The following is a 27,342-nucleotide window of genomic DNA, read 5'->3' on the forward strand; positions in this document are numbered from 1 at the left end:
TATACATGCTTCTCCCCCCACCCCCAATAATAACTCTTCAAGTGGATTTCCTTCCTTGTAACTAGGAATCTGATGTCTGTAACTGGAAACCTGCACTTAGGCCAGGTTAATGCAGGGGGCTAAGATGACTGCTGCTCACACCTCTGCTATTCGCAAAGACCATCGCTGACCAGCATCTCTTTCCATAGGTCCCTCACCGTTGACATTTTCGATTGGAGCCAGGGCCAAGTTGGGGGCCCAGCAGCAGCTCCAGGCTCAGAGGCACCACCCCAGGAGAAAATGACCGCCAATGGGTCGGGATTCTGTTGAGAGACTGCCAACTGGCATGCCTGCCAATCAAAACCCCACCCTGTTCTCATTGGAACTGTCTAGGGCGCCTTGTCCTTAGATCTGCGAATGTCACTGTGAATATATATATAGTATTTATATAGTATTTAAGAGCATTTAAAACCAATATTTAGAAATTGAGCAAGCAGTTTGTTTCAGGGTCAGCGGGAGCGCTATATTTGTTTACTTGTTTGTTTGAGAGCAAAGGGAGAGCCTTGGGAAGGAGGGAGGGATAATGGATCTTGGATTTCGATTGGATATATTTCTTTACTTGTTTGTTTGTTTGTTTGTAAGTTAGAGGAAAGCCTTGGGAGGGAGGGAGGTGGTTATGGATTTCGATTAGATATCTTTGTTTACTTGTTTGTTTGTTTGTGATTAAGGGGGGCCAAGGGAGGGAGGGAGAGTTGATATTTATTTATGCAGATACTTTTTTTGTCTATATTTATACCTTTGTAACTAATAAAGAATAGAGGTTATTTGAACCTGCTTTGGTGTGGCTGCTTGGTTTTTTGGCCTCCAGATCAAGCGTCCGACTCTGTCCGAAGTTGGTTTGACCAACTGGCCAAGGAATAATGATGATGATGATGATGATGATGATGATAATTGCAACCCTTTTGGTACTAATGTTAGAGAGTGGTCAGTGGTCAAAGTGGTCTCTGGCCAAGTGGTCCCTGGTCCAAGTGGTCCCTAGTCAAAAAAAAGGTTGGGAACCACCTAGATGGAAGAGAGTAGACAGAATATGCAAACATCTCTGCAAATCTGAAGCTTTGACTCCACTTCATGAACCCCTTTGACTCCACTTCACTGCTGGTCTTCATTCACCCCAGCCTGTGTCTGTTGCTGCCCTCAAACTCGGCATGCAAAAGCAGGAGGGCAAGAAAATCAGAAACCAATGCATTTGAAATGGGAATGGAGTAAGTAGCTTAAGCTGCACTGCTGTAAAAAAAAATACCACCCTTTTAATAACGAAAGCACTAGAACTTCCCAGATTTGAGGAACACGTATTTAATAAAAAATGAGAATGGTTACATTAAAATAAACTCTACAGAATTTTCATTAGTAAAGCAGATCAGGCAAACAGTTTATTTTCAAGCTTAAATTTCCTCACATGCATTTTTATAAGGCCCGTTATAGTTTCATTACCAAACATTTCTGCAAGTTGCAATGGTGTTAATCCTCCCATTGGACTTTGTACATCAGCGGTGGCATTCAGCAATAAATAGCAAATTCCCAGGTGCCCTGAAACAAAGAAAGTGAGAGAGGGACAGATTTATTAACTTTTCAAATATTTTATGAAATAATAGGGTTTCCAAACGCCTTTTGATCCATCTAACATAGAGGTGGGCAATGTACAGTTCTAGGGCCTAGGGATTCTAGAGACGTCAAGGAACACAAAGACATCCTTCAGGGGTAAGAGCAAACCACATCTGAGTATTCCTTGGCCAAGAAAACTCTATGAAGTTCACAGGGTCACCATAAGTCGACAGGTGATTTGAAGGTACTTACATTACATAAAATAGCCAGCCTATTTGCAATGCAGCCTTCTTTATCTATAAAGTCAACTTTTCTAGTTTTCTGAAAAGTAAAATCCAGAAAAAATGGCTACATCTTCATCCAACATAATTCGCTGCACAGCTCAGATCCCCAACCCTTTATTCAACTCTTCTCTAACTGTAGATTTTATCTATTTGGCTAGCAAACTTTGAAGGAGCTGGGGGTGGTGACGGCCGACAGGGAGCTCTGGCGTGGGCTGGTCCATGAGGTCACGAAGAGTCGGAGACAACTGAACGAATGAACAACAACAGCAAACTTTCTTAATAACTTCCTAATTAGTTAGACAACAGATGCACAGATTGGAAGTTACTAAGTACCATAATTCAAGTATACCATTGAGACTTAAAACGCAACAACAGAACGCACCTTAATTATTATAGGTTTTTCTTTTAACACCCTTTGAGGGATATCAGTACAAAGGCGAAAAGATCTCTTCTGGCTTTATTATCATTACAGGCCATTATGAGGTCTAAGGCAGGACTGCAAGAACAGGGTATTGAAGGTACCGCTCCAACAGGAAGGTAACGGCGCTCCATGCAGTCATGCCAGTGGCCACGTGACCTTGGAGGTGTCTACGGCTTAGAAATGGAGATGAGCACCATACCCCAGATTCGGACGCAACTGGACTTAATGTCAGGGGAAAACCTTTACCTTTACTAGTCTAACTGATATTGCTTGAAATGGGGGTTTGACTTTCGCTACCAAGATTAATTGCTGACATATTTCAATCACTGGACATTCCTCTTCTTCCCTTTTACAATTACAGTGTATAGATAGCACAAAAGTGGTACAGCTTCAAATCACTAAAGCATTACAACTATACAAAAAAACTATTTCAAAATTAGAAACTGAATATAGAAATGCTGTGCAAGATTGTGAATGTAGATATTAGGGAGGAGCAAATGCCAGGAGGTGTTGAGTTTAATCCCGCATCAAGTGGGAGAAAAAAGTAACATGCTGATCAGGGATAATGGTAAAATCCAGTATAATCAACAACAAACAAGAGCAAAAAATTGGTATATTTGGGGCAAGAGTGAATGTGGGAATAGAACCAACCATCACAAAGCATTCCATTCCGAAACGGAATAGCCAGATATTTACCAGAACTGTTGGGGAGTCCAGAAGAGCCCCAAATGCCTCAAGCTACTTCATCACACTAGAGAAAAAATCCACTTAAAATCCGGTTTCTGCCTCCTGCAGAATTCTGGGGTTTGTAGTTTAGGGAGGAGGTTTTAACAGCCCCAATAAACTACAAACCCCAGAATTCTGCAGGAGTCAGAAACCGGATTTTAAGTGGATTTTTTCTCTCTAGTGTGATGAATTGTTACACTACATCCGTGGCTGTGTGCTATTGAATATTCTGCAAAATGGTTAATTATCCTTGCCCAATAATAATAATAATAATAATAATAATAATAATAATCTTTATTTATACCCCGCCACCACTGGGGCGGCTAACATGAGGCTGAGCCCAAAAATAATGCAAAAAAATAATATACAAAACAATAGAAAATTGAATATAACAAAATACATAATGCAACAAAATAAAATAGACAATGCAAAATAACATAATAAAATCAATCACAAAGGGCATTGGTCTTATCAGATAAAATACCTTGATACTGATATGCATAGGCCCCCCATCAGGAAAAAGCCAGAATATACATTGAATAAATAAATAAATTTTCCGTGAAGTGACAAAGATCCAGCATAATAAAAAATACTTGATTTCCCAAAGTATTGCCCCTGCAGTCAGAATTGTGCCCCCTCAAAAACACATTGATTGTATCCCATTGAAGAGCTCTATCAACTTGTCTAATCTGGCTTTTAAAAAAAGGTGATGGTGCAATTTATACACTCTTTTGTTACTGTAAACCTAAAGTGTTGGCCTAATATGTAATCTGTTAAAATATTTATATTCCAGCATTCTGCCAAACAACCAACCTCCAATAAAGGAGACTAAATGCACAATAACACAGGAAGATCTTTTTGCAAGCAAGGGGTGATTTTAAAAGCTCTGGAGAAGTAAGGATGAAACATGTCCATGACCCAGGGCCTGGGGTTAAATAACCTATTGGCAAGTAAAATCAGTGAAACAAAATGGTCCAAAATATTACCATAAACAATAGCAAAATGTAGAGGCGTCGCTCCATCACACTGTGGATTTTGGACATTCACATTAATACCAGGGTAATGCAAAAGCAAAGAGACGAGGTGCATTTTCCCAGTGTTTACAGCAGCATGAAGAGGTGTGTTTCCATTTTCTGCTGCTTGGTTTACATCAGGTATGGGAAATGCCTAGAGGAAGAGAGGGAAGAGAGAAAGGGACAAAGCAAGAAATACATACAATGTTGTTCCTTTACTTGCTACTAAACCCCCTCCATGGGTTTCTACATAATTCCACTCCCATTATTCTGTTTTTTTTAAAAAAAATCATGTCAGAAGTGGCTTGAGAAACTGCAAGTTGCTTCTGGTGTGAGAGAATTGGCTGTCTGCAAGGATGTTGTCCAGGGGACGCCCGGATGTGTTACCATCCTGTGGGAGGCTTCTCTCATGTCCCCGCATGGGAAGCTGGAACTGACAGACGGGAGCTCACCCCATCTTGCAGATTCGAACCACCAACCTTAAGGTCAGCAGTTCAGCGGGCACAAGGGTTTAACCCTTTCGCCACCGTGGCTCCAGCAAGAACAGAGGTTAGACAACAGGAAGTGAGAGAAATCTATCCCTCGGAAGGAAAATTCACTTCTGGAAGTTATTATCATGGGGAAAAGGTGTCTCCACTGAAGCTGTACCACCAATCTGTGATTCCACAATAAGACATTTTTACAAAATACAATGATTACAGAGGCAGAAAGTGCAGCGAAATCTTCCAAATCATCCTGTGTTACCATCCTGTGAGAGGCTTCTCTCATGTCCCTCCATGGGAAGCTGGAGCTAACAGATGGGAGCTCACCCTGTCTCGCAGATACGAACCACTGACCTTCAGGTTGGCTGTTCAGCTGGCACAAGGGTTTAACCCATTGCATCACAGCAGCTCCTATTATTCTTTGGTGATTATATAATACAATATACGTACCCTAAAGTCTCACAAGTCAGTGCCACTGTGTCCTATGGGGTTTACATGCAGGTAAATGTGTTCAAGGTTGCAGCACTAACACGTTTAATTCCTTCTAACTTAGTAACATTAGCAGAGATCGAAAAGAGGAAATAGAACAAAATCTACACTACTGACCATTTCCAGGAAATAATCCAAAATCTTAGACTGATCATATATAGTGGCTAAAAATAAAAGGTTTCTGTTTTTCCCATCCACAACACCAGGGTCCAGCTTCTGGCTTCTAACAAGATAATCCAAGACATCTGGGTATCCCAGCTGAACTGCCTGCAGAGCTCTGAGGAGGAAAAAAAGCCAATATGCCAACAGTTAACCCTGAATGGAACAGAATGACAAAAACCAAAAGACTTTGCATAATTGACTTTTGTAAACAGACTCATTGGCAACAGCCATATACATTTCAGTAAAAGAAGTGCACTCTATTTTTTAGAATATTTGTGGAGTATCTTTTATCAAACCAATGACTATGTGGTCAAATTATACCTATCAAAGAATGGCGTGAATCAACAGCAGCCTGTAAAAAATATATTGGACCAATGCTGCCACACAGATCTGCAGAGATAAAACTGGATGAGATAGAATAATAAAGTTCGAAGAGACCATATGGGCCATCTAATCCAATTCTCTGCCATGCAGGAAAAGCACAAAGCACCCCCGACAGATGGCCACCCAGCCTCTGTTTAAAAGCCTCTAGAGAAGGAGCTTCCATCACACGCTGAGGCAGAGAGTTCCACAGTTGAACAGCTCTGCAAGCTGTTTACCTCTCCTGTCAAGGAGAGTTTGGCTCCATCTGGAACAGGTTGTTGTTATGTAATTTCAAATAATAATCATCTTCTTGCAACCTCAAGCAATCATTTTTGTTGTCAAGGTTTATTCAGAGGTGGTTTGCGGTTGCCTTCCTCAGGGAAGAATGCAGCTTCCCCAAGACCATCCAGTGGGATTCCATGGAAATTCAATGCCTGGGCTTCCAGAGTCCTTATCTCAAATCTCCATGCCAGCTTTCTCATCTAGAATAGGCTTAATCTAGAACAGACTCCACATCCAGTTCACCAGGATAACCACATACCAGCAGGATATCACTCTTGTTGCGTTTCAGCTTCAGTTCAATGGCCCTTACCATTATCATCTCCTTCAGTCAATGAAGATTTCAGAGGGTCCTCAAGAACACATCAATATGGAATAAGCACTATTTCCCAGCAAAGCAGGCTCCACTTGTCCTTTGCTTATTAGTCTGGTGTTCTAGCTGTGATTGCATCAGCCAAATGTGTCAAAAAGCTTTGGACGTGGCTCAAAAACATGCTCAACATCCTCATTTGGAATAATAAGCTCTTAGAACTGGTTCTATCATGAAGCAAACTGTTTCGTTCAACATGGCTCTATCATATTTAGCTTTCCTCTGAATCCTTCTTTGAGAGTCAAGCTGTGCAAGAACTTTACCATTATCTTTAATGGTCTCACTGTAGATGAAATGATCAGGAAAGCTCCCAGGTGCCTCTGAGGATTGCTGAAGCCTTAGTGCCCGACCACCGTTTCCCAAAGCAGTTGCTCTACTCCGAACTCAAGAACAGAAAACAGAATGTTGTTGGGAAGGAAAAGAGATTTAAAGATGGGCTCAAAGCCAACCTTAAAAACTCTGGCATAGACACTGAGAACTGGGAAGCCCTGGCCCTTGAGCGTTCTAACTGGAGGTCAGCTGTGACCAGCAGTGATGCAGAATTTGAAGAGGCACGAATGGAGGGCGAAAGAAAGAAATGTGCCAAGAGGAAGGTTCGTCAAGCCAACCCTGACCAGGACCACCTTCCACCTGGAAACCAATGCCCTCACTGCAGAAGAAAATGCAGATCAAGAATAGGGCTCCACAGTCACCTAAGGACCCATGGCCAGTACACTGATCTTGGATGACAATCCTACTCAGACTATGAGGGATCGCCTAAGTAAGTAAGTACCACAGCCATTTTTAAGACCCTTTCTCCATACTCAAACAAATTCAACAAAAAAACCCCCATTATTCTGAAGGAGAGACATACACATTTAGAAGCTTCTCAGAAGCATAATTTTCTGTTTGCACAAGGTGTGCACTCTTGTGCATGCCTTGTTTAAGCCTGGACATGCAGGACTTCCAGCTTCTACTACCCAGACTGGGCAGTATGTGGCATCCACAGAGCAGGCAAGGCCAAGTAAGGTTTGGGCGGAACTGATACAATCTGTCAAACTTGCCCATTGGCATCTGACTACAATTCCAAGATCTTTACTCAGAAGCTAAGAATACCAAGGACAGTGAGACCAAAACCCTTGGTCAGAAGAAGCCCTAATCTAACTAGAATTGGACTGAGATAACTTGCTGTGACTGGTCACAGTCATAATTATCAAGTCTTTCTAAGGCTTAAAGGTACCAAGTATCAGTTTAGAAGAGGCATTTTTTTCCTCCCACATAATGGACAAGAGACCTTTCAAGAAAGGACACTCATCTTAAAGGCACGACATCATGTCTGATCTTAGACACACACACACAAAACATGTGTGTGCATCTTCTAAAAAGAAAAGCAGTATCCAAATAATTATTTTTACTCACACACAAATCAATCCATTCTTAAACTGATCAAGTCAAATTTCTTGGTGCTGGCAACAGAGTTCCTCCCATTTTGCACCTGAGAATCAGACAAAATAACCTTGGCTGCAATGCAGCACCTCGGATGCAGTTCCCTAATAGAGTTCTCCACGAACAGAGGAAATCTTTCTGACATGCAGGGTATTTTTGGTCACAATAAACAGCAAGAAGCCTCCATCCGCAGTCAGCTCTGGTGTGTTCCCCAGACACCTAGCTCAGCCTTTCTTTAACAGCACATCATCTTTTCTCTGGTGGGATATGATGCAAGCTTATGAGAAGACCGAGCAACATCTGGGGGTGGTAAATAGGCTTGTGCCAGTTGCAGAATGCAAAGGAAGCTCTGTTTTCCAGCTTTTGTGAATCCAAAGAATAAAAAAATTAGAAAGTGTCCTGGGAGGGCACACACTGGTCAAACCGTTAAGAGAATGTCCGTTGCTAAAATATGCTAAAATTTAATGAGCTCTGTAGGCGGACTCAAATACTAAAACACTGGCATTTGGGCGAACTACATCAGACTAAATAGCCTCTTTGTCAGATTAATGGAATATTCAAACAAATACTAATTTGGTCTTTCAGATGTTCAACTCTCAAGAGACCCAAGTGAGCATGACAAATGAATAGCGATACTGAGTTGGAAGTCCCAAACATTGAGAATCTGTGATATCAGTTATAAATCGGCAGCTTGGCAGAAGAAGAACCAGAGTAATTTGTTAATTTGCTTATTCAGGAAATCGTTGTGTAGCTTTCTTTTGGTCCTGATAATCTCTAATCTGTCAAGCATAAACTGAGAATGGGGGTGATCTTGGAATATAATTCCTACAATCCATTGTTATTGGCCTCAGTAACCAGAGTTGATGAGATCTGGAATCCAACAAATTTTGGAGGGCCACTATTTTATCACTTCAGTTGATTAATTTTACGTGTTACGAAACCCAGATGAAAGAAACAGAGCCCCCTTATCTGTTGCTACGAAGTCCTTTTTTGTTATAATTTTCTAGAATAACAAGTGGCAATAACATAGCTAAAATTAAGATGCAAGGAAGCTGATGGCAAAGTTTGTGCATTTCATTAATATCATCTTCAGTACTCATATAATTGTATTAACTAGCCATCCCCTGCCATGCGTTGCTGTGGCCCAGTCTGTGTATATGTGTTTTGTAGGTGTATATATTGTGTACATGTGTATATATGTGTGTGTTTGTGTATATATGTGGTTTTGTGGATGTGTTGTAATGTATTTTTTGTTTTTTGGCTTTTGAATTCTCTTCTGCTGTTTTTATGAGTGGTCACTTGTTGGCCTAATAGGTCTGTTGTGTCCAAATTTGGTGTCAATTTGTCCAGTGGTTTTTGAGTTATGTTAATCCCACAAACAAACATTACATTTTTATTTATATAGATTACATATACATTCCTCCTTTCTTTCCTCAAGGTGGCAAATCTGACTCCCTGCCCCTCAATTGACAATAATCCTATGAGGCAAGTCAAACTGAAGATGTGTGACTACTCCAGGATCACCAAGCAAGTTTTATAGTTTACTGGGGACTTGAAACTTGATTTTCCAGCTTAATACCTCTAGCCACAAGATCATATTGGATGCATGACCACATTGGGAGATCATAGCATGTTTGAGATCTTTTGTTTATTCGTTCAGTTACTTCTGACTCTTTGTGACCTCATGGACCAGCCCACAGCAGAGATCCCTGTCGACCATAGCCACCCCCAGCTCCTTCACGGCCAAGCCAGTTACTTCCAGGATACCATCCATCCATCTTGCCCTTGGTCGGCCCCTCTTCCTTTTTCCTTCCATTTTCTCCAGCAACATTATCTTCTCCAAGCTTTCCTGTCTTCTCATTATGTGGCCCAAGTACTTCATCTTCGCCTCTAATATCCTTCCCTCCAGTGAGCAGCTGGGCATTATTTCCTGGAGTATGGACAGGTTTGATCTTCTTGCGGTCCAAGGCACTCACAGAATTTTCCTGTTTGAGATCTTACATTGTCAAGTATTGTGTAAGACATCTTCAAGAGATCTCAGTAAACAATGTCATTGGTGAGTCTCTGGCTATGGAGCAGAAAGTGTCGCTTCTCTGATCCTCTCTACTTTCCATCAGGAATGAGGTGGCCAAAGGAAGGGATTATTGCAGTGCAAGAGTGAGTTGGAGGACATTATGAGTATTGTGGAGGGAGGAGGACAACAATTTAAGCATTAAGGTAGACTTCTAGTTCTGCATTTCCCTAATAGGAGGCTGGCCTATTCATGGTAAACTGAAATAGTAATTCCTGTTTGGCGGGTTTTTTTCCAGATACAAAGGAAAAAGGAAGCAGATTTGGGACAAATGAGAGTGACAACTGCAAGATAGCATCACCTGGAATGCCACAAAATCATGTAAGGGATCGCCTAAGTAAGTGTTTCAAGAAGACAATTGCACAAAGCTTTATTTGGAAGCACCCGAATCAGTAGTTCCCCTCCCGATATTATTGGACTGTAAAACTCATCAGCCTTAGTACTATCAATGTTGAGCCAGCATTTAACTACTACTGAAAATCTACATGGTTTCTACCCTCATGCAGCTCTCACATGGCCATGCCTCTTTGACAACACTGACCTTGCGCCATAGATTTTGCAAGCCCTGGTCACACTCACTATCTGAATGTCCAATGTTACATGAAAGCAGAAGGGAAAATCAGAAGGAAAGCGATTATTGTGTCTAGTTATGACAGAGAAGTTTGAAGAATGACAAAAGTGGGAAACAAGATAGAAAAAGGCAAGCTTGTTTAGGGTTCACCAAGATTTTATTTCTTTCTTCTTTTCAATGCAGTTTATCTTTAAAAAATAACACCCAGTGGCACAAATATGTGGTTTCCACTTCTCATACATCGTGCTAATCATTCTAATAGTGAGAGAAAGGTTTTGGATTGAGATATATTTTCAGGTGACATTGGGATGTTGGGAAACTGAAAGACATTTTTTTAAAGAACCAAATACTGAAATAGACTTCAAACTTTTGACCTCTATCTCCCTCCTGTGGTGCAAGCAGGCAATTCCCAGACCAGTTTCAAATAACTGTACATTCCTATTTGCTATTGCTTGACTGAATTGAAAAATGCAACTGTTAATATAGTTTCCCATGACATATAAATGTTGACCACATTTGCACAGCAAAACAAACCATGGTGTGGTTTGCTAAGATTTGACATGTTATGAAATACAAATCTTTATCTGCTAACAAAACATTTTTTCCAGCAATTACAAAACACAATCTGAATCCATGGTTAATGGTGGGCTTACAAAGTACAGCTTGTGAACAAACCCACAACTATGGTTTGTTTCTTATTCTACTCAGTCAGAAACATAGGCTGGCAAGAGAGACAGGAGCAGAACAAATCAAAAGACAAGCCACAGGCAAACATACAGTATGTTTAATATATTGTGGAAGGCTTTCATGGTCGGAATTGCAGGGTTGTTGTGAGTTTTCCGGGCTGTATGGAACATGGCCATACATAGCTTCTGCAACATGGCCATACAGCTCAGAAAACTCACAACAATACAGTATGTTTGTCAGTCTGTCATGCAATTTGTGATATAAGCAAATAACACAAACCATGGATTATCAAGACGTGCAAATGTTGCCACTGAAATGGAAGAGCAGAGTTCACCCAGAGCTAGAATAAACAAGGTTCTTTCACAGATTTAATTGACATGAATTAAGGAAGTTGCTGGCTCTTGGCTCTGCATCCTTCAGGAGGTGCCGAGAGAGGGGAAGACACACATAGTTTTGTAGCACATAATAGACAATGTTATGTTAGTAACTTCTGTAGTACATTTAAGAAGTAAGCAGAGCTAGTGAATGTTTTTGAGAGGTTGTCTACACCACCGAAATAATCCGCTGTAATTCAAATCATTTTGTCCTGGCTTTACCTCATTAGAGCCATGCCTATCCATAACATAGCACACTAAAGTTATATTGATGTCCTTGCTCCAAATTTGAATGAGCACCACTTTATTTTCCCCTTCTCCCCCAAAGTGATTTTCCATTGCTTGCCTTTCTGATCAGGTCCACTTGTGATGCTACCTTCCAAAGCAAACTGCTTCCTGACAGAGTCCTACTGGTGATGCACTTGCTTTGACATCAGAGTGAGGTGTTCAGCCATGCAATCCTTGGCAAGGAGGCAGCCCAATCGATGCCTCTTTCTTGATCTCATGGCTGGGCACCTTGTTTTTAAGAAAGCAACTTCCTTAGCACGGCTCTGTTGCTCAGTTGTTTGGCCAGGAAGGCAGCAGGCATGTAAAATAATAACAACAAAAAGGGTAAGGCTTCCCTTTGACATTAAGTCCAGTCGAGTCAGACTCTGGGGGGTGGTGCTCATCTCCATTTCTAAGCCGAAGAGAGTCAGTGTTGTCCGCAGGCGCCTCCAAGGTCATGTGACTGGCGTGACTGCACGGAGCCGTACCTATTGATCTATTCACATTTGCATGTTTTCGAACTGCTAGGTTGGCAGAAGCTGGGGCTAACAGCGGGAGCTCACTCCACTTCCCAGATTCGAACCGCTGACCTTTCAATCAGCAAGTTCAGCAGCTCAGAGGTTGAACCTGCTGTGCCACCAGGGACTCCTAATAATGACAACAACAACAACAACATTTTTATTTATATCCCACCCCCTCTCCCGGAAGGGACTCAGGGCGGCTTACAGCAAGTAATTTACAACAATGCAAAAAAAAAATACAAAAAATGGCAATGTTTGTTATCCAGCAATGTGTCCTGCCCTGATCTAGATGGAAACAATTAGCAAAACATAGCAAATGACCACATTTATGGAGCAAGAGCTGAATTGTGGATTACTGTATTAAAGACTAAAAGAAATGCTTTCACTGTTGAAGGGGTTGCCTGTCATGTGTCAGGATCAAGGCAAGTATGATTTTTTTAAAAAAAAAAAATAATCAGTGTAGACAAGCTCTCAGTTACATATGGCAAAGTAGCTTCAGTCTCATGCACCTTATAGTGATTAAGATATGCTGACTTCAGAAGCATTAACAACTATCAATGAAATGTAAAAAATCTGTTTTTCTACTTCCTGGAGTATATAATTTTTTATAGAAAAGAGAAAACCTTACAAGTGAAATTAGCGATGAAAATTAAAACATTTATAGTGTATTTTGACTTTTAGTGTTACCCACAAAATTGAGTACAGGCACATAATTACTTCAAGGTTATATGAAAGTATTAATTTGCAGATAATGTCCACAATGTCCAACAAAAGTCACACCTTGTGCAGGATCTGTAGAAAAGAATGGATCCTAATGAATGTGCCTAGTGGTTTCATAAAGCAATGCAATATTTGCATCAGTTCTAGTCTTACACACAAACACCTAAGTAAGGAAAACATAATACTTATCAGTTTCCTTTTCTAATCTAAAGTATGCTTACCTTTCTTTAACCACTTCATTGGATTGCTTTTTATTGGCAGAAACAGAACTCTTGTCAGGTTGTTCAGCAGACTGCTGGGTATGGACCAATGTCTTATAGAACTGAATTTTAAAAAGCATGACATTTAGTGAGCAATCTTATATCTTAATTCCAATTTTGTCAATACTTTGGAAATATACGCTTTTTAAGAAAATAGAACCATTTAATGCTTTTGTATCATTTTATATAATGCAAGCCTCTTCGTCTTAAATTATATGCAGGCCTGCTAAGGAAACATTTTGGTTTATTTTCATATAATCTTCACTTGACAGTTCAAGACATTTTATTTTTAAAAAATACATACACAAACGTTCCAAAAGGATAAGGTGCTGACTCTGCAAGTACAATGTTATAATCTAATCTATAACTTAAAGTGAAACATCTGAAATTTTGTTGCTGAGTTTTTTCACATATTCTTGGGGGGGGGGGGGGGAGCAAAGGCAGTCGGACTTCTGAATAATGTTTGCTTGTTTATTTCTCATATGAGATTAAATTAAGGCGAGAATCCTATGTATGCACAAAATGGAAGCAAACCTAGCTGAATACTTCATCTCATGTAATGGTAAGCCAGAATGTCACGTAATCCTAGGGTACATTTAAATTGCCCACTTAATATGAAAGGACTCCAGATAAGTTCCAGGACACTCAAACGAGCTCTTCCAGGGTAAGATGGGACAAAGCCACCTAAACACAGTCTTGACTTGTTAGCCAAAGTTGGGAGTAATTTCAATTCTGGATGCTGAATTTGGAGCATCCCCGGACTTAGGGTCCACTGCTGTCCCGTGTTTTGTGGGCTGTCCTGGCCCAGGGACACAGAAAGACATTTACTGTCCCTTCCCATTCTCCATGTTGTCAGCAGTAACATTGGCCAGAGCGATGGGGCAATCAGGGAAGGGAAGGACAGAGCAGGGAGCAATGCCTCCATTCCCTTTGTTGACCCAGCCAAGGTCACATCAGGCATCAGCCAACTCAGTTTGGTGCCATTGGGCAATCAGGACTCCTCTCTCCCACTTCCCCAGTGGTTGGGCCCATTGGTAGATCTACTCCAACTTTACAGTTCATAAGAAGTTTATCAATGCATGCTGATGCACAGCTACAATCTGACTCCAGCTTCTAGTGGGAGAGCCAGTATGGTGTTTGGACCATGACTCTGGAGATGTGGTTCAAATCTTTGCTCAGCCATGAATTCTTGCTTGGTGACTTTGGGCAAGTCACATTCTCTCAGCCTTAGAAGATGAAGGCAAACATACTTTGAATGCCTTCAAATCATTTCCGACTTACTTACTCCTTATCATTCATAGTTGACACGAAAATGCACTGGCAAGGGAGCATTCATGCAAGACTGAGATAAAAGAGGAGACAGTCTCAAGGGCACCAAATTCTTTGTTTAAATTAGATAAGCAGCATCATACATAAAGTCTATTATTTATAAGCATAAGCTACACCCTATTTTTAAAAATGCCTGACATGCAAAATCTCAACTTGCTCCTTTTGCCTACATATCCAACCTTTCATGGCTATAATACTGTGTAATATGTGTTTTCTTCTCCTAGAATGTGTAAGAAATCTTTGCTTTACTTAAAGTAATTGCCTTAACATCTCCTGCTAACTGAACAAGCTAAGGAAATACTTGCTGGGAAATTTTAATGGTAGCACTGCTTGTTTATGGGATGCCTTCCTGCAACATGTCACTGATTCATCTTAGCCTTTTTTTTTCTCCCTCCTGTGAGCTTCTTATTCCTGGTCCTGAAGTAGCAGCCATAATACTACTATTACTCATACCACATTTAAAGAGCGCATATTTGTATAATAAATACAATAATCAAAACAGAACAAACTTTATTCTCAACACTGAAATTATACCTTACATTTGCATATGTTACAGCTGAGAAATTCTGTGATTTTTATCACCTGCTAACCCTAGGGTTAACCCACACAAATCCTCCCAAACACATGTGAAATAGCTCAATCTCTTTTCCATTCAAATTATGCCTACATTATCACACAGCAGCCTGAAAGACCACACATACTGTAGCTAAGGATACCATCAGTTGTGCATCTTGGCTATTAACGAGATGTGTTTACAAGCACGGAGGCAAATGGCTATGGAAACTGTATGCCTGCTGGAACTGGATTAGCCACTACTCAGCCATTCCTGCTGCACCTTCCCTAAGACAGCAATACTCCCCATGTCCAACTATGCAAAAATCCCATCGTAATTAATTTTCCTGTTGCATAGTTTTCAGCAAATTATATGCTGAATTTCAAGCAAGAAGATATTGCAGCAGCATAAATAACACAGAATTATTTCACTGTGTCAGGGAAAAAAGAACCAAAAATTTGCTGTCAACTACAAAACATCACTGGCATGAATCAAGTGTTTGAATCAACTCTCTACGCATCTCCATGTAGCTTCGAATGTTCCCAAGACAATCTTTTTCATTTCTATGCGATCTTTATACTCAGGCTTCGTCTTGCATTAATACACTCCCTTTTCTAACCATTGACACAACCCTTAAACACTATGCATTCATTTAAACAGTTGACCTTTCAATCAAGTTCAAACGAGGAGGGGGAAATTCACAAATTAATGGGTAGACCACAACACAGAGTTCTCTATTGTCCTCTCGGATGAATGAGGCAGTCCTAATAAGATCAGCAAACGCAGGAACCGCTTCTATTGCCTTGTCAGAAAGACCAACCTTGCTCCTCCTTCAACAACACTTCTTTTTGTGCAGCAAGCAGTAGCCCGAGCACTACTCATTACTTATGATGCCCACTTCTCTCAGTCCCGCTCCCAATCCTAAAAGGCACAAATTAATACGCAAAACGGCAATCTGTGGGTGGTAATGTGGGCACAGAGTTAAAGGCAGATGAATGGGAATTGTGTGTATTTGGAGTACAGGGAAAATACTATGGGAGAAACACATGCAAGGGGAGGGTGCTGTGAACGGCAACAAACAGGAGAAGGCTTGGAAGGGATACCTGAAGCCAGGAAGGCATTTGACTCAACAGGATGGTGAACATATAGGAGAACGGCTTGAGTTGCTACGTGAGAATGTGAAATGACAGCTGTGCACAGAAGCAATGTGCAAGTCTTCAGATAAATCTTGTTAATCACATCTTTGAAACACAGAGATTATTCAGCAGTCCCCAAGTTACGAACAAGGTTTGTTCTTAAGTTGAATTTGTATGCAAGTTGGAACAGATACATTTCAAAGTGTAATTCCAACTTATCCATCTATCTATCCATCCATGCTTTAGACAGCATGGGGAAGGGTTAACACCCTTGTGGTGTTCGCTTTACTGTCTGTACCCTGACTTGGGAGATTTCACCACTTTCTCTCCTTGTGATCATTGGATTTTGAAAAAATTGCTTCTTGTGGAATCACAGATAGAAGAAATTAAATATGTTAATGGTGCAACCTTGAACACATTTGCCTGCATGTAAACCCCATAGGATACAGTGGCACTGACTTGTGAGACTTTAGGGTACATTGTATTATAAGAATAACAAGAGGCCAAGAGTGGTGCAATGGGTTAAACCCTTGTGCCAGCTAAACAGCTGACCTTAAGGCCAGTGGTTCAAATCTGCGAGATGGGGTGAGCTTTCATCTGTCAGCTCCAGCTTCCCATGCAGGGACATGAGAGAAGCCTCCCATAGGATGGTAACACAAGATGATTTGGGAGATTACACCGTACTTTCTGTCTCTGTGATCATTGGTTTTTGAAAAAATGGCTTGTTATGGAAACAAGGATTGGAGGTACAGCTTCAGTGGAGACACCTTTTCCCCATCATAATAACTTCCAGAAGTGAATTTCCCTTCCAAGGGATAGATTTCTCTCACTTTCTGTTGTCTAACCGAGCTCTGAGGATGACCTGGGAAGGAATCCCACTGGAGCATTGCAGCACACCCAAATACCTGGGAGTAACTCTGGATCGTGCCCTGACCCACAAGAAGCACTGCCTGAATATCAAGCAAAAAGTGGGCACTAGAAACAATATCATACGAAATTTGACTGGCACAAACTTGGGGATCACAACCAGACACAGTGAAGACATCTGCCCTTGCGCTATGTTACTCTGCTGCTGAGTATCCATGCCCAGTGTGGAACATATCTCACCACACTAAAACAGCAGATGTGGCTTTTAATGAGACATGCCGCATTATCACCACTAGAGAAATTACACTGTTTTGCCGGTATCGCACCACCTGACATCCGCTAGGAAGTAGCAGCCAATAGTGAAAGGACCAAGGCAGTGACATCTCCAGCCCATCCCCTATTTGGGTATCAGCCAGCACATCAACGACTTAAATCAAGAAATGGTTTTCTAAGATCTGCAGAAACACTATCTGGAACACCTCAGCAAGCGAGAGTCCAAAAGTGGCAGGCACAAACCCAGAACCTCAATCAATGGCTGATACCAAATGAGAGACTCCCTCCTGGGCACACAGAAAACTGGGCGACTTGGAAGGCACTGAATAGACTGCGCTCTGGCACCACGAGACGCAGAGCCAGCCTTAAGAAATGGGGCTACAAAGTGGAATCCACAACATGCGAGTGTGGAGAAGAGCAAACCACTGACCATCTGCTACAGTGCAACCTGAGTCCTGATACATGCGCAATGGAGGACCTTCTTGCAGCAACACCAGAGACACTCCAAGTGGCCAGATACTGGTCAAAGGACATTTAATCAACTACCAAGCTTGCAAACTTTGTGTTTTGTTTGTTTGTTTAAAAAAATGCAGTAAAACTGTTTGGTCTGCTCCTGACATGATAAATAAATAAATAAATAAAATGTTGTCTAACCCCTGTTCTTGACGGAGCCGCTGTGGCAAAATGGGTTAAACCCTTGTGTCAGCTGAACTGCTAACCTTAAGGTTGATGGTTCGAATCTGCAAGACAGGGTGAGCTCCCATCTGTCAGATCCAGCTTCCCATGCGGGGACATGAGAGAAGCCTCCCACAGGATGATAACACATCTGGGTGTCCCCTGGGCAACGTCCTTGCAGACTGCCAGTTTTCTTACACCAGAAGCAACTTGCAGCTTCTCAAGTTGCTTCTCACACAATTAAAAAAACCTTGTTCTTAACTATAAGTCATTTGTAAGCCGGATGTTTGTAACTCGGGGATTTCCTGTACAGACATTCAGGGAACACACCAGCAGAGATACTATCATACCTGTGTTGGTAAAGGGGAGAAGATAAAATACTATATAGAAATCAAAGAAGGGATGGGAGACTTTTTCTCTGGGATGTCACTTGCTACAGGTTGCTTGCTAAACACTAAGTTGTGTCCACTGCAGCTAGCTTAAAGAGTTTTCTCCTACAGGTTTGCTTTAAAACACACACACAGAGCTATCCAGATCAAACTCAACTATCACAACATGTAGAAAAACTGGAGGTTGAGAAGGAACAAGGCTCAAGAAAAACAGAGCAAAGATTGCATGTCGTTTTGATCACAGAAAGGTTTGATCCAACAGGACTCGGGCTCCTTGTTGTCAGTTTTCTAGGGGATCCATTTCTACTAAAGGGGTCCACTACATTCCAGATTTTAAGGCACTCAGGCTTAGGGGTGTAGCCAAGATGGACTTTAATCCTTACAAGAAACTGCAAGTACAAAAAACAAGGCAATCCTCGGAAAACAAGGGTGTGGACCCATGCAATCGTTACGGGATCAGAAGTCCAGCAAGAAAGGCAAAAGCCGCCGGAGAGAGCCAGAACCCAGTCTTCTAATCCATCCCTGTCAACTCAATTCTCCTCCAGTTCAAAATATGCTTCATCAACATGGCACGGGGAAGGATTGATGGAAAGAGGATTAAAAATGTCCTAACTTAGTCTGTCACAGTCAAAAAGAAGTAAAAACAACCATCACAGAGCATTTTGTGTTCTCAGAAAGATTAACAAGTGGTATTTAGCACAAGCCTCTGCACAAAAGTGTCCCCCAAAAATGCATTCATCTTTTAACACAGTCTGGGGAAAACTTCGGCCCTCCAGGTGTCTTGGACTCCAACTTCCACAATTCCTAACCGGCTGTTAGGGGTTGGTGCTCATCTCCATTTCTAAGCCAAAGAGCCAGCGTTGTCCATAGACACCTCCTAGGACATGTGGCCGGCATGACCGCATGGAGCGCTGTTACCTTCCCGCAGGAGCTGAATGTATTGATCTACTCACATTTACATGTTTTCGAACTGTTAGAACTGCAGAAGCTGGGCTAACAGCAGGAGCTCACCCCACTCCCCGGATCTGAACCACCAACCTTTTGATCAGCAAGTTCAGCAGCTCAGCGATTTAACCCGCTGTGACACCGGGGGTTCCATTAGTATAGTAAAATATAATAATGTCCATCCTACACAAGATGGATTATAAATGCATTCACCTACCAGGCAAATTATCATCATTGCTATTACTAGCGGTTAAAACAGGCACGGACAAACTTTTGGACTTCAACTACCACAACAAGGGTAATCAAATTGAAACTGAATCAAGATAAGACATAAGAACTACTGGCCTCATGTAGGATGCATATTATTATATTATACTACACTACTATACTGCAATTATTATATATAATTATTATATTTTTCTCACCCTGAAGGGGACTCAGAGCGGCTTACGATATATATAAACATACAATATATTAAATTATTTGCATAGTACAATATCAGTACTATATATTATTATATTGTACTACACCATTATATTGTAATATTATTAGTAATGTTACATGTAATATAAAATATATAATTATAATATTGTATTATTAGTAGTATTATATTGTATTATATTATAATATTATAAATATTATATGTATATACAATACATTATATTATATTATTAGTAAAGCATAGTACAATACCAGTATTATATATTACTATATTGCACTACACCATTATATTGTAATATGGAGCCCCCGGTGGTGCAGTGGGTTAAACCCCTGTGCTGGCAGGACTGAAGACCAACAGGTTGCAGGTTCGAATCTGGGGAGAGGCGAATGAGCTCCCTCTATCAGCTCCAGCTCCTCATGCGGGGACATGAGAGAAGCCTCCCACAAGGATGATAAAAACATCAAAATCATCCAGGCGTCCCCTGGGCAATGTCGTTGCAGACGGCCAATTCTCTCACACCAGAAGCGACTTGCAGTTTCTCAAGTCGCTCGTGACACGACAAAAAAAATATTACATGTAATATAAAATATATAATTATAATAATGTATTATTTTATTAGTATTATATTGCATTACATTCTAATATTATAAATATTATATATATAATACATTATATTATATTATAATACTAGTAAAGTATAGTACAATACCAGTATTATATATTACTATATTGTACTACACCATTATATTGTAATATTATTAGTAATATTAAATATAATATAAAATATATAATTATAATATTGTATTATTAGTAGTGTTATAGTGTATTACATTATAATATTATAAATATTATATATATTACATTATATTATATTATAATACTAGTAAAGTATAGTACAATACCAGTATTATATATTACTATATTGTACTACACCATTATATTGTAATATTATTACATGTAATATAAAATATATAATTATACTAATATATTAGTAGTAGTAGTATTATATTGCATTACATCTTAATATTATAATTATATGTATATACATTATATTATATTGTAATATTAGTAATATTACATGTAACATAAAATATAGCCATGTATAAATATGTGAGAGGAAGTCGTAGGGAGGAGGGAGCAAGCTTGTTTTCTGCTTCCCTGGAGACTAGGACGCGGAACAATGGCTTCAAACTACAAGAGAGGAGATTCCATCTGAACATTAGGAAGAACTTCCTGACTGCGAGAGCCGTTCAACAGTGGAACTCTCTGCCCCGGAGTGTGGTGGAGGCTCCTTCTTTGGAAGCTTTTAAACAGAGGCTGGATGGCCATCTGTCGGGGGTGATTTGAATGCAATATTCCTGCTTCTTGGCAGAATGGGGTTGGACTGGATGGCCCATGAGGTCTCTTCCAACTCTTTGATTCTATGATTCTATGATATATAATTATAATAATGTATTATTTTATTAGTATTATATTGCATTACATTCTAATATTATAAATATTATATATACAATACATTATATTACATTATATTATTAGTAAAGCATAGTACAATACCAGTATTATATATTACTATATTGTACTACACCATTATATTGCAATATTATTAGTAATGTCACATGTAATATAAAATATATAATTATGTTGTATTATTATATTATAAATTATATTATTACTATTATTATAAATATTACATGTATATACAATATATTATATTCTTAGTAAAGCACAGGAGGCAAGATGGAACTGTCTTCAACTGTAGCGGTAATATAATATAATATAAGTTGTGGAAATATAATATATAATAGACTAAATTACAGCATTATCAATATTATATCTAATATATTAGCACTATTATCTGACAATGTTATTATTTCTATATATTGAGGGGCTCCCAGGCAGTTATGGGCAAACTTGGGCCCTCCAGGTGTTTTGGACTTCAACTCCCACAATTCCTAACAGCCTCAGGCCCTTTCCTTTTGCCCCTCAGCCGCTTAAGCGGCTGAGGGGCAAAAGGAAGGGGCCTGAGGCTGTTAGGAATTGTGGGAGTTGAAGTCCAAAACACCTGGAGGGCCCAAGTTTGCCCACGCCTGTTCAAGAGGAAGGTTTTAGCCAGGGATACACCAAGAGAGGAGAAAAGGAATTGCCCTCTGCATATGCTCAGGGGCAGGCAGGCACTCACCGCTGCCCCCTCCGCCGCCTTCCTCGTCCATGTCTGGCCGTGCTGAGCGTGCGTCCTCCTCGCCTGCCTTCCGCCGCGTCTCTGTCCTTCTCCTCAGAGCCTCCGACGAAGACTCTGCTTTTGGCCCCGCCCCTCCTCACGTGACCCGCCCCCGAAAGCATAAACACGCCCCCTCATTATAGCCAGCCTATCAGAGGAGGAGGAGTAAAGAGCGGGAAGGACCCCATTCGGCCAAGAAGCAGGAAAATTGCATTCACAGCTCCCCCGACAGGTGGCCACCCAGCCTCTGTTTCAAAGCCTCCACCACACTCCAGGGCAGAGAGTTCCACTGCTGAACAGCTCTGACAGTCAGGAAGTTCTTCCTCATGTTCAGATGGAATCTCCTTTCTTGTAGTTTGAACCCATTGCTCCTAGTCTCCAATGCAGCAGAAAACAAGCTTGCTCCCTCCTCCCAATGACTTCATATCACATATTTATAGAATCATCCAGTCCAACCCCCTGCCAAGAAGCAGGAATATTGCATTCAAATCACCCCTGACAGATGGCCATCCAGCCCCTGTTTAAAAGCTTCCAAAGAAGGAGCCTCCACCACACCTCGGGGCAGAGAGTTCCACTGCTGAAGGGCTCTCGCGGTCAGGAAGTTCTTCCTCACGTTCAGATGGAATTTCCTCTCTTGTAGTTTGAAGCCATTGCTCCTAGTCTCAAATGTCTATCATGTCTCCTCTCAGCCTTTTCTTCTTCAGGCTAAACATGCCCAGCTCTTTAAGCCGCTCCTCATAGAGCTTGTTCTCCAGACCCTTGATAATTTTAGTCACCCTTCTCTGAACACCTTCAGTGTCTCAACATCTCCCTTCAATTGTGGTGCTCAGAATTGGACACAGTATCCCAGATGTGGTCTAACCAAGGCAGAATAGAGTATGGGTAGCATACTCTGGATCTAGATCAGTGTTTCTCAACCTTCTTAAACCCGCGACCCCTTAATACAGTTCCTCATGTTGTGGTGACCCCCAGCCATAAAATTATTTTGTTGCTACTTCATAACTGTAATCTTGCTACTGTTGTGAATAGGAATGTAAATATTTGATATGCAGGGTATATTTTCATTCTAGGAATAGGAATGTAAATATCTGATATGCAGGATGTATTTTCATTCAGTGATTGGTTGGCACCTCTACAGCTGGGAGGAGGCTCGGCCACCTCCCAAGCACCTGAGCCAGAAAATACAGAAAATATACCCACTTGTCCCTCCCCCCTGTGTCCCATAGGGAAATTGATAAGAGCCTTGATCATAGCTCAATATATGTCCATAGTTCATTATGGGGCATCCATTGATGAAAGCATGTTCTTAGAGAGGGGGAAAAGTCCTGATGTGGGGCAAAAAGGTTCAAAAATCATAAGGAGAGGTTCGGTGATTCCACTGAGCCAAGATATGAAGTCCTGCATTGCTGAGGCTGAAGCTTGTCCTTTAGTTCTTGGAGAACTATAACTCCTTCCAAGGGCTGGAACCAGGAGTCAGTTCCACTCCCCAACAGCCTCATGGGGTGACCACATCAAGTCCCCAGGTTCTGGGGCTCCAGAAGGATGAAGAAGCAGCAATGGCGGGCGCAGCGCAGCAGCAAGAAGGTTCAGTTTGACAATCAGCTGTTTTCCTTTTAAATGTTATTACTGAAAATGAAAAGGTTATTCCTCGAGTGCAGAAGCCCGAAATGCAAAAAGGGAGACAGCAGATAGTGTTAGAATTTAGCTAGGAAAAATATGGCACCAAAATGGAGTTGTTTCGTCAACTCGCGGATACGGGGACCTGAGGGGAACCTGAGGGGTTTCCGTATCTGCGGTTTGAATAAACACAGATTGGGCCTCCCTGGGACACCTGGAAGGCATCCCAGGCGGGCTGGCGGCTGCCCGTGGCCCGGAAAAAGGTAAATTCATGCATTTCAGTAAAAGGACACAATGTATCACTATGAAGGGGTGAAGGTTACAATTCAATTAGTCTTTATTTAGGGTAATGTTACAATGTTTGGGCTGGGGAAAGAAGCGAAAGGAGAGAGCTCAAGGTTACAAAGAGTCCCTGGTTGAGGCTGCTGCTGGGGCACATTTCATCAGCGCTGGCCCAACAGAGCATCCAGAAACTGCGGAACTCCCTGCAGCTGGTCAGAACAGCTGGAAAACAGGGCTCTGGGCGAACTTGCATCACCAGCATGACTTCATGGAGCGTTGTTACCTTCCCGCCGGAGTGGTATCTATTTATCTACTTATATTTGCATGTTTTCAAACTGCTAGGTTGACAGAAGCTGGAGCTAACAGCGGGAGCTCACCCCGTTCCCCAGATTCAAACCTGTGACCTTTCAGTCAGCAAGTTCAGTTAAAAGTTAAAACACACACAGAAAAATACAGTGCTTCCAAGAGTAGAAAAATACAACCCTCTTCTCTACCTCCATTCCCTGATTCTTTTATATTTGCAAAGCTTACAAAACCCTGCAGTGGGATGTGCTTGTGTTTAAGGCCCCAGCCATTGCTTTACTTTTCTCCTCTTCCCATTTGCTAGTTTTCTGCTCCTGACTCCAAGCAGTGAATCAGTCTTTAATTCCCTGTGAGCCATGCACAGTACTCATAGATTGGAATGAGACTTATCCTCTTAGTTTCATTCCCAGCCCTAATACTTTCTGTACTTTGAAAAACCTGGGGCTTTCAAACAGTATGCAGACACCTCCCTTTACTGTGTATACAGTGCTGTTTGGGCTAAATAAAAACTTATATTCAGTCAACATACAGCTTTTACAGAATATGATTCTGAGCAAGAGAGCCCTGAGTGCTTTAACTTCTTATATTTTAGACCAGTGGTTCTCAACCTTCCTAATGCTACGACCCCTTAATACAGTTCCTCATGTTGCGATGACCCCCAACCATAAAAATATTTTGTTGCAATTTTGTAATTTAAGCTACTGTTCGGAATTGTAATGTAAATATCTGATATACAGGATTTATTTTCATTAATTTGACCAAATTTGGCACAAATACCTTATATGCCCAAATATGAATACTGATGGGGTTGGGGGAATGGATTGATTTTGTCATTTGGGATTTATAGTTGCTGGGATTTATAGCTCTCCTACAATCAAAGAGCATTCTGAACTCCACCAATGATGGAATTGAACCAAACTTGGCACACAGAACTCCCATGACCAACTGAAAAGATTGGAAGGGTTTGGTGGGCATTGACCTTGAGTTTGGGAGTTGTAGTTCACCTACATCCAGAGAGCACTGTATACTCAAACAATGATGGATCTGGACCAAACTTGGCACAAATCCTCAATATGCTTAAATGTGAACACTTGTGTAGTTTGAGGAAAACAGACCTTGACATTTGGGAGTTGTAGTTGTTGCTAGGATTTATAGTTCACCTACCATTAAAGAGCATTCTGAACCCCACCAACGATAGAATTGGGCCAAACTTCCCACACAGAACTCCCATGACCAACAGAAAATACTGTGCTTTCTGATGGTATTTGGCGACCCCTTTGACACCCCTCACGACCCTCCCCCCTCCAGGGGTCCCAACCCCCAGGTAGAGAAACGTTGTTTTAGACAGTCTTCTTTTGCATGTTTTCCAGGATCTTCTTGAAACATAGCTGGAGTAGATTTGGGCTACGGAATCAATGTTCATTCTTCCACAATGTAGGGCAAACATCAATAAATGAAGATAAACATGAGAGAAATGTGGTTTTTCCAGCATACAATGATAATTTATCGTCAGGCATAAGGAAATACATAGTGACCAACATATATGATGGAAATTAATATATGGAACTTATTGCAAAAGTTTAAATCCTTCCAAATTCTTGTAAATGTAGGACGCATCGGTGACCTAGATTCTAGGACCTAGAATCAAAACTGGGTTGATTTTTTACTTCAGATTTCCATTTAAAGTCACATGTTATTCATCCCCTCTGATGTGTCATGGAAACATAGTGATAAAGTATGGTACTCTTAATGTTTGAAGTATGAAAACATAAAAATAGCTGTTTTCAAGAGGCTCCCCCTACTATGAAAAGAGCTTCTCCAATCGGATTACAAAACTAGAAACACTGACTTTGTGCATTTTTAAATAGACTATAATCTCTTTTATCTGTTTTTCATCAGTAATTGATCTGGGTGAAATTTAAGACTCTTCAGAAGCAAAGTGGGTCATTTTTCTCTCTTTAGCAGATAGGCCTTAGTACTTAGTGGCGTATCAACATCAGCTGCATAAAACTTTTATCATTTGTGTCCCAATGCTTAAGAAAAGGTCATTTATACTCCTTTCCACCTGCTGCTAAGGAGGCTGCTCAGATCCCGAACCAGTGCCTGGCTGCTGATGAGGGCAAACAAATAGAAATTGAATCCAGACAAGACAGAGGTACTCCTGGTCAGTCGCAAGGCCAAACAGGATATAGGGTTACAGCCTGTGCTGGACAGGCTCCCACTCCTCATGAAGGTGCAGGTTCGCAGTTTGGGAGTTCTCCTGGACTCATCACTAAGCCTGGAACCCCAGGTCTCAGCGGTGGCCAGGGGAGCCTTCGCACAATTAAAACTTGTGCACCAGTCGTGCCCATATCTTGGGAAGTCAGACTTGGCCACGGTGGTCCATGTTCTGGTTACATCTCGCATAGACCACTGCAACACACTCTACGTAGGGTTGCCCCTGAAGACTGTTCAGAAGCTTAAAGTAGTACAACAGGCAGTAGCCCGATTGCTAACCAAAGCGGCGTATAGGGAACGTACAACACCCGTTACATCTGCTCCACTGGCTGCCAATTTGCTTCCAAGCACAGTTCAAAGTGCTGGCTTTAGCCTATAAATCTCTAAATGGTTGTGGTCCAGCTTACCTGTTTGAACATATCTCCCTTTATGATCCAGAACTATTAAGATCTTCTGGAAAGGGTCTGCTCTCGGTCCCACCCTCATCGCAGGTGCGGTTGGCGGGGAAGACAGACAGGACCTTCTCATTAGCGGTGGCCCCACAGCAGTGGAACTCCCTCCCTAGTGATATCAGAACAGTCCCCTCGCTCTTAAGCTTCAGAAAGTAACTTAAGACCTAGCTATTTAAGCAAGCCTTTGGGGATTAATATGTTGCATAAGCATGACGGAAGAACTGCAAAGCATGGTGGGGATAAGAGACGGGGCCTTCTCGGTGGTGGCCCTGCAGCTGTGTAACTCTCTCCCCAGTGACATAAGAACAGCCCCCTCACTCTTAAGCTTCAGAATCTTAAGACCTAGCTATTTAAGCAAGCCTTTTGGGATTAATATGATCCATAAGCATAATGGAAGAACAGCAAAGCAATTGGTTCAATGTTTACAAAGCTCAGTTGGTGCTAGACTTTTGATATGTTTGATAAGTTTTAATCATTTGAAACACTATTTTCATTGATATGTATATGTTTTTTAGAGTTTTATAATATTGTGTGTTTTACTGATATTGTTATTGTCTGAATCTGGTATTGAATGA

General features: G+C 41.2%; 1 protein-coding gene across 1 annotated transcript in view; it reads right to left on the reverse strand.

The window, feature by feature from the left end:
* The window catches only part of LOC132782028 (cytohesin-3), a 148,147-nt gene extending 126,166 nt beyond the window's left edge, over positions 1–21,981 (reverse strand). The window contains exon 1 of the mRNA XM_067461305.1: positions 21,858–21,981. Coding sequence (XP_067317406.1) covers positions 21,858–21,888 — 31 coding nt within the window. The 5' untranslated portion in view covers positions 21,889–21,981. The remainder of the gene's footprint in view (positions 1–21,857) is intronic.
* Between the last annotated feature and the right edge of the window lie 5,361 nt (positions 21,982–27,342).

This window comes from Anolis sagrei, chromosome Y (genome assembly GCF_037176765.1).
Source record: "Anolis sagrei isolate rAnoSag1 chromosome Y, rAnoSag1.mat, whole genome shotgun sequence".
NCBI classification, from domain to species: domain Eukaryota; kingdom Metazoa; phylum Chordata; class Lepidosauria; order Squamata; family Dactyloidae; genus Anolis; species Anolis sagrei.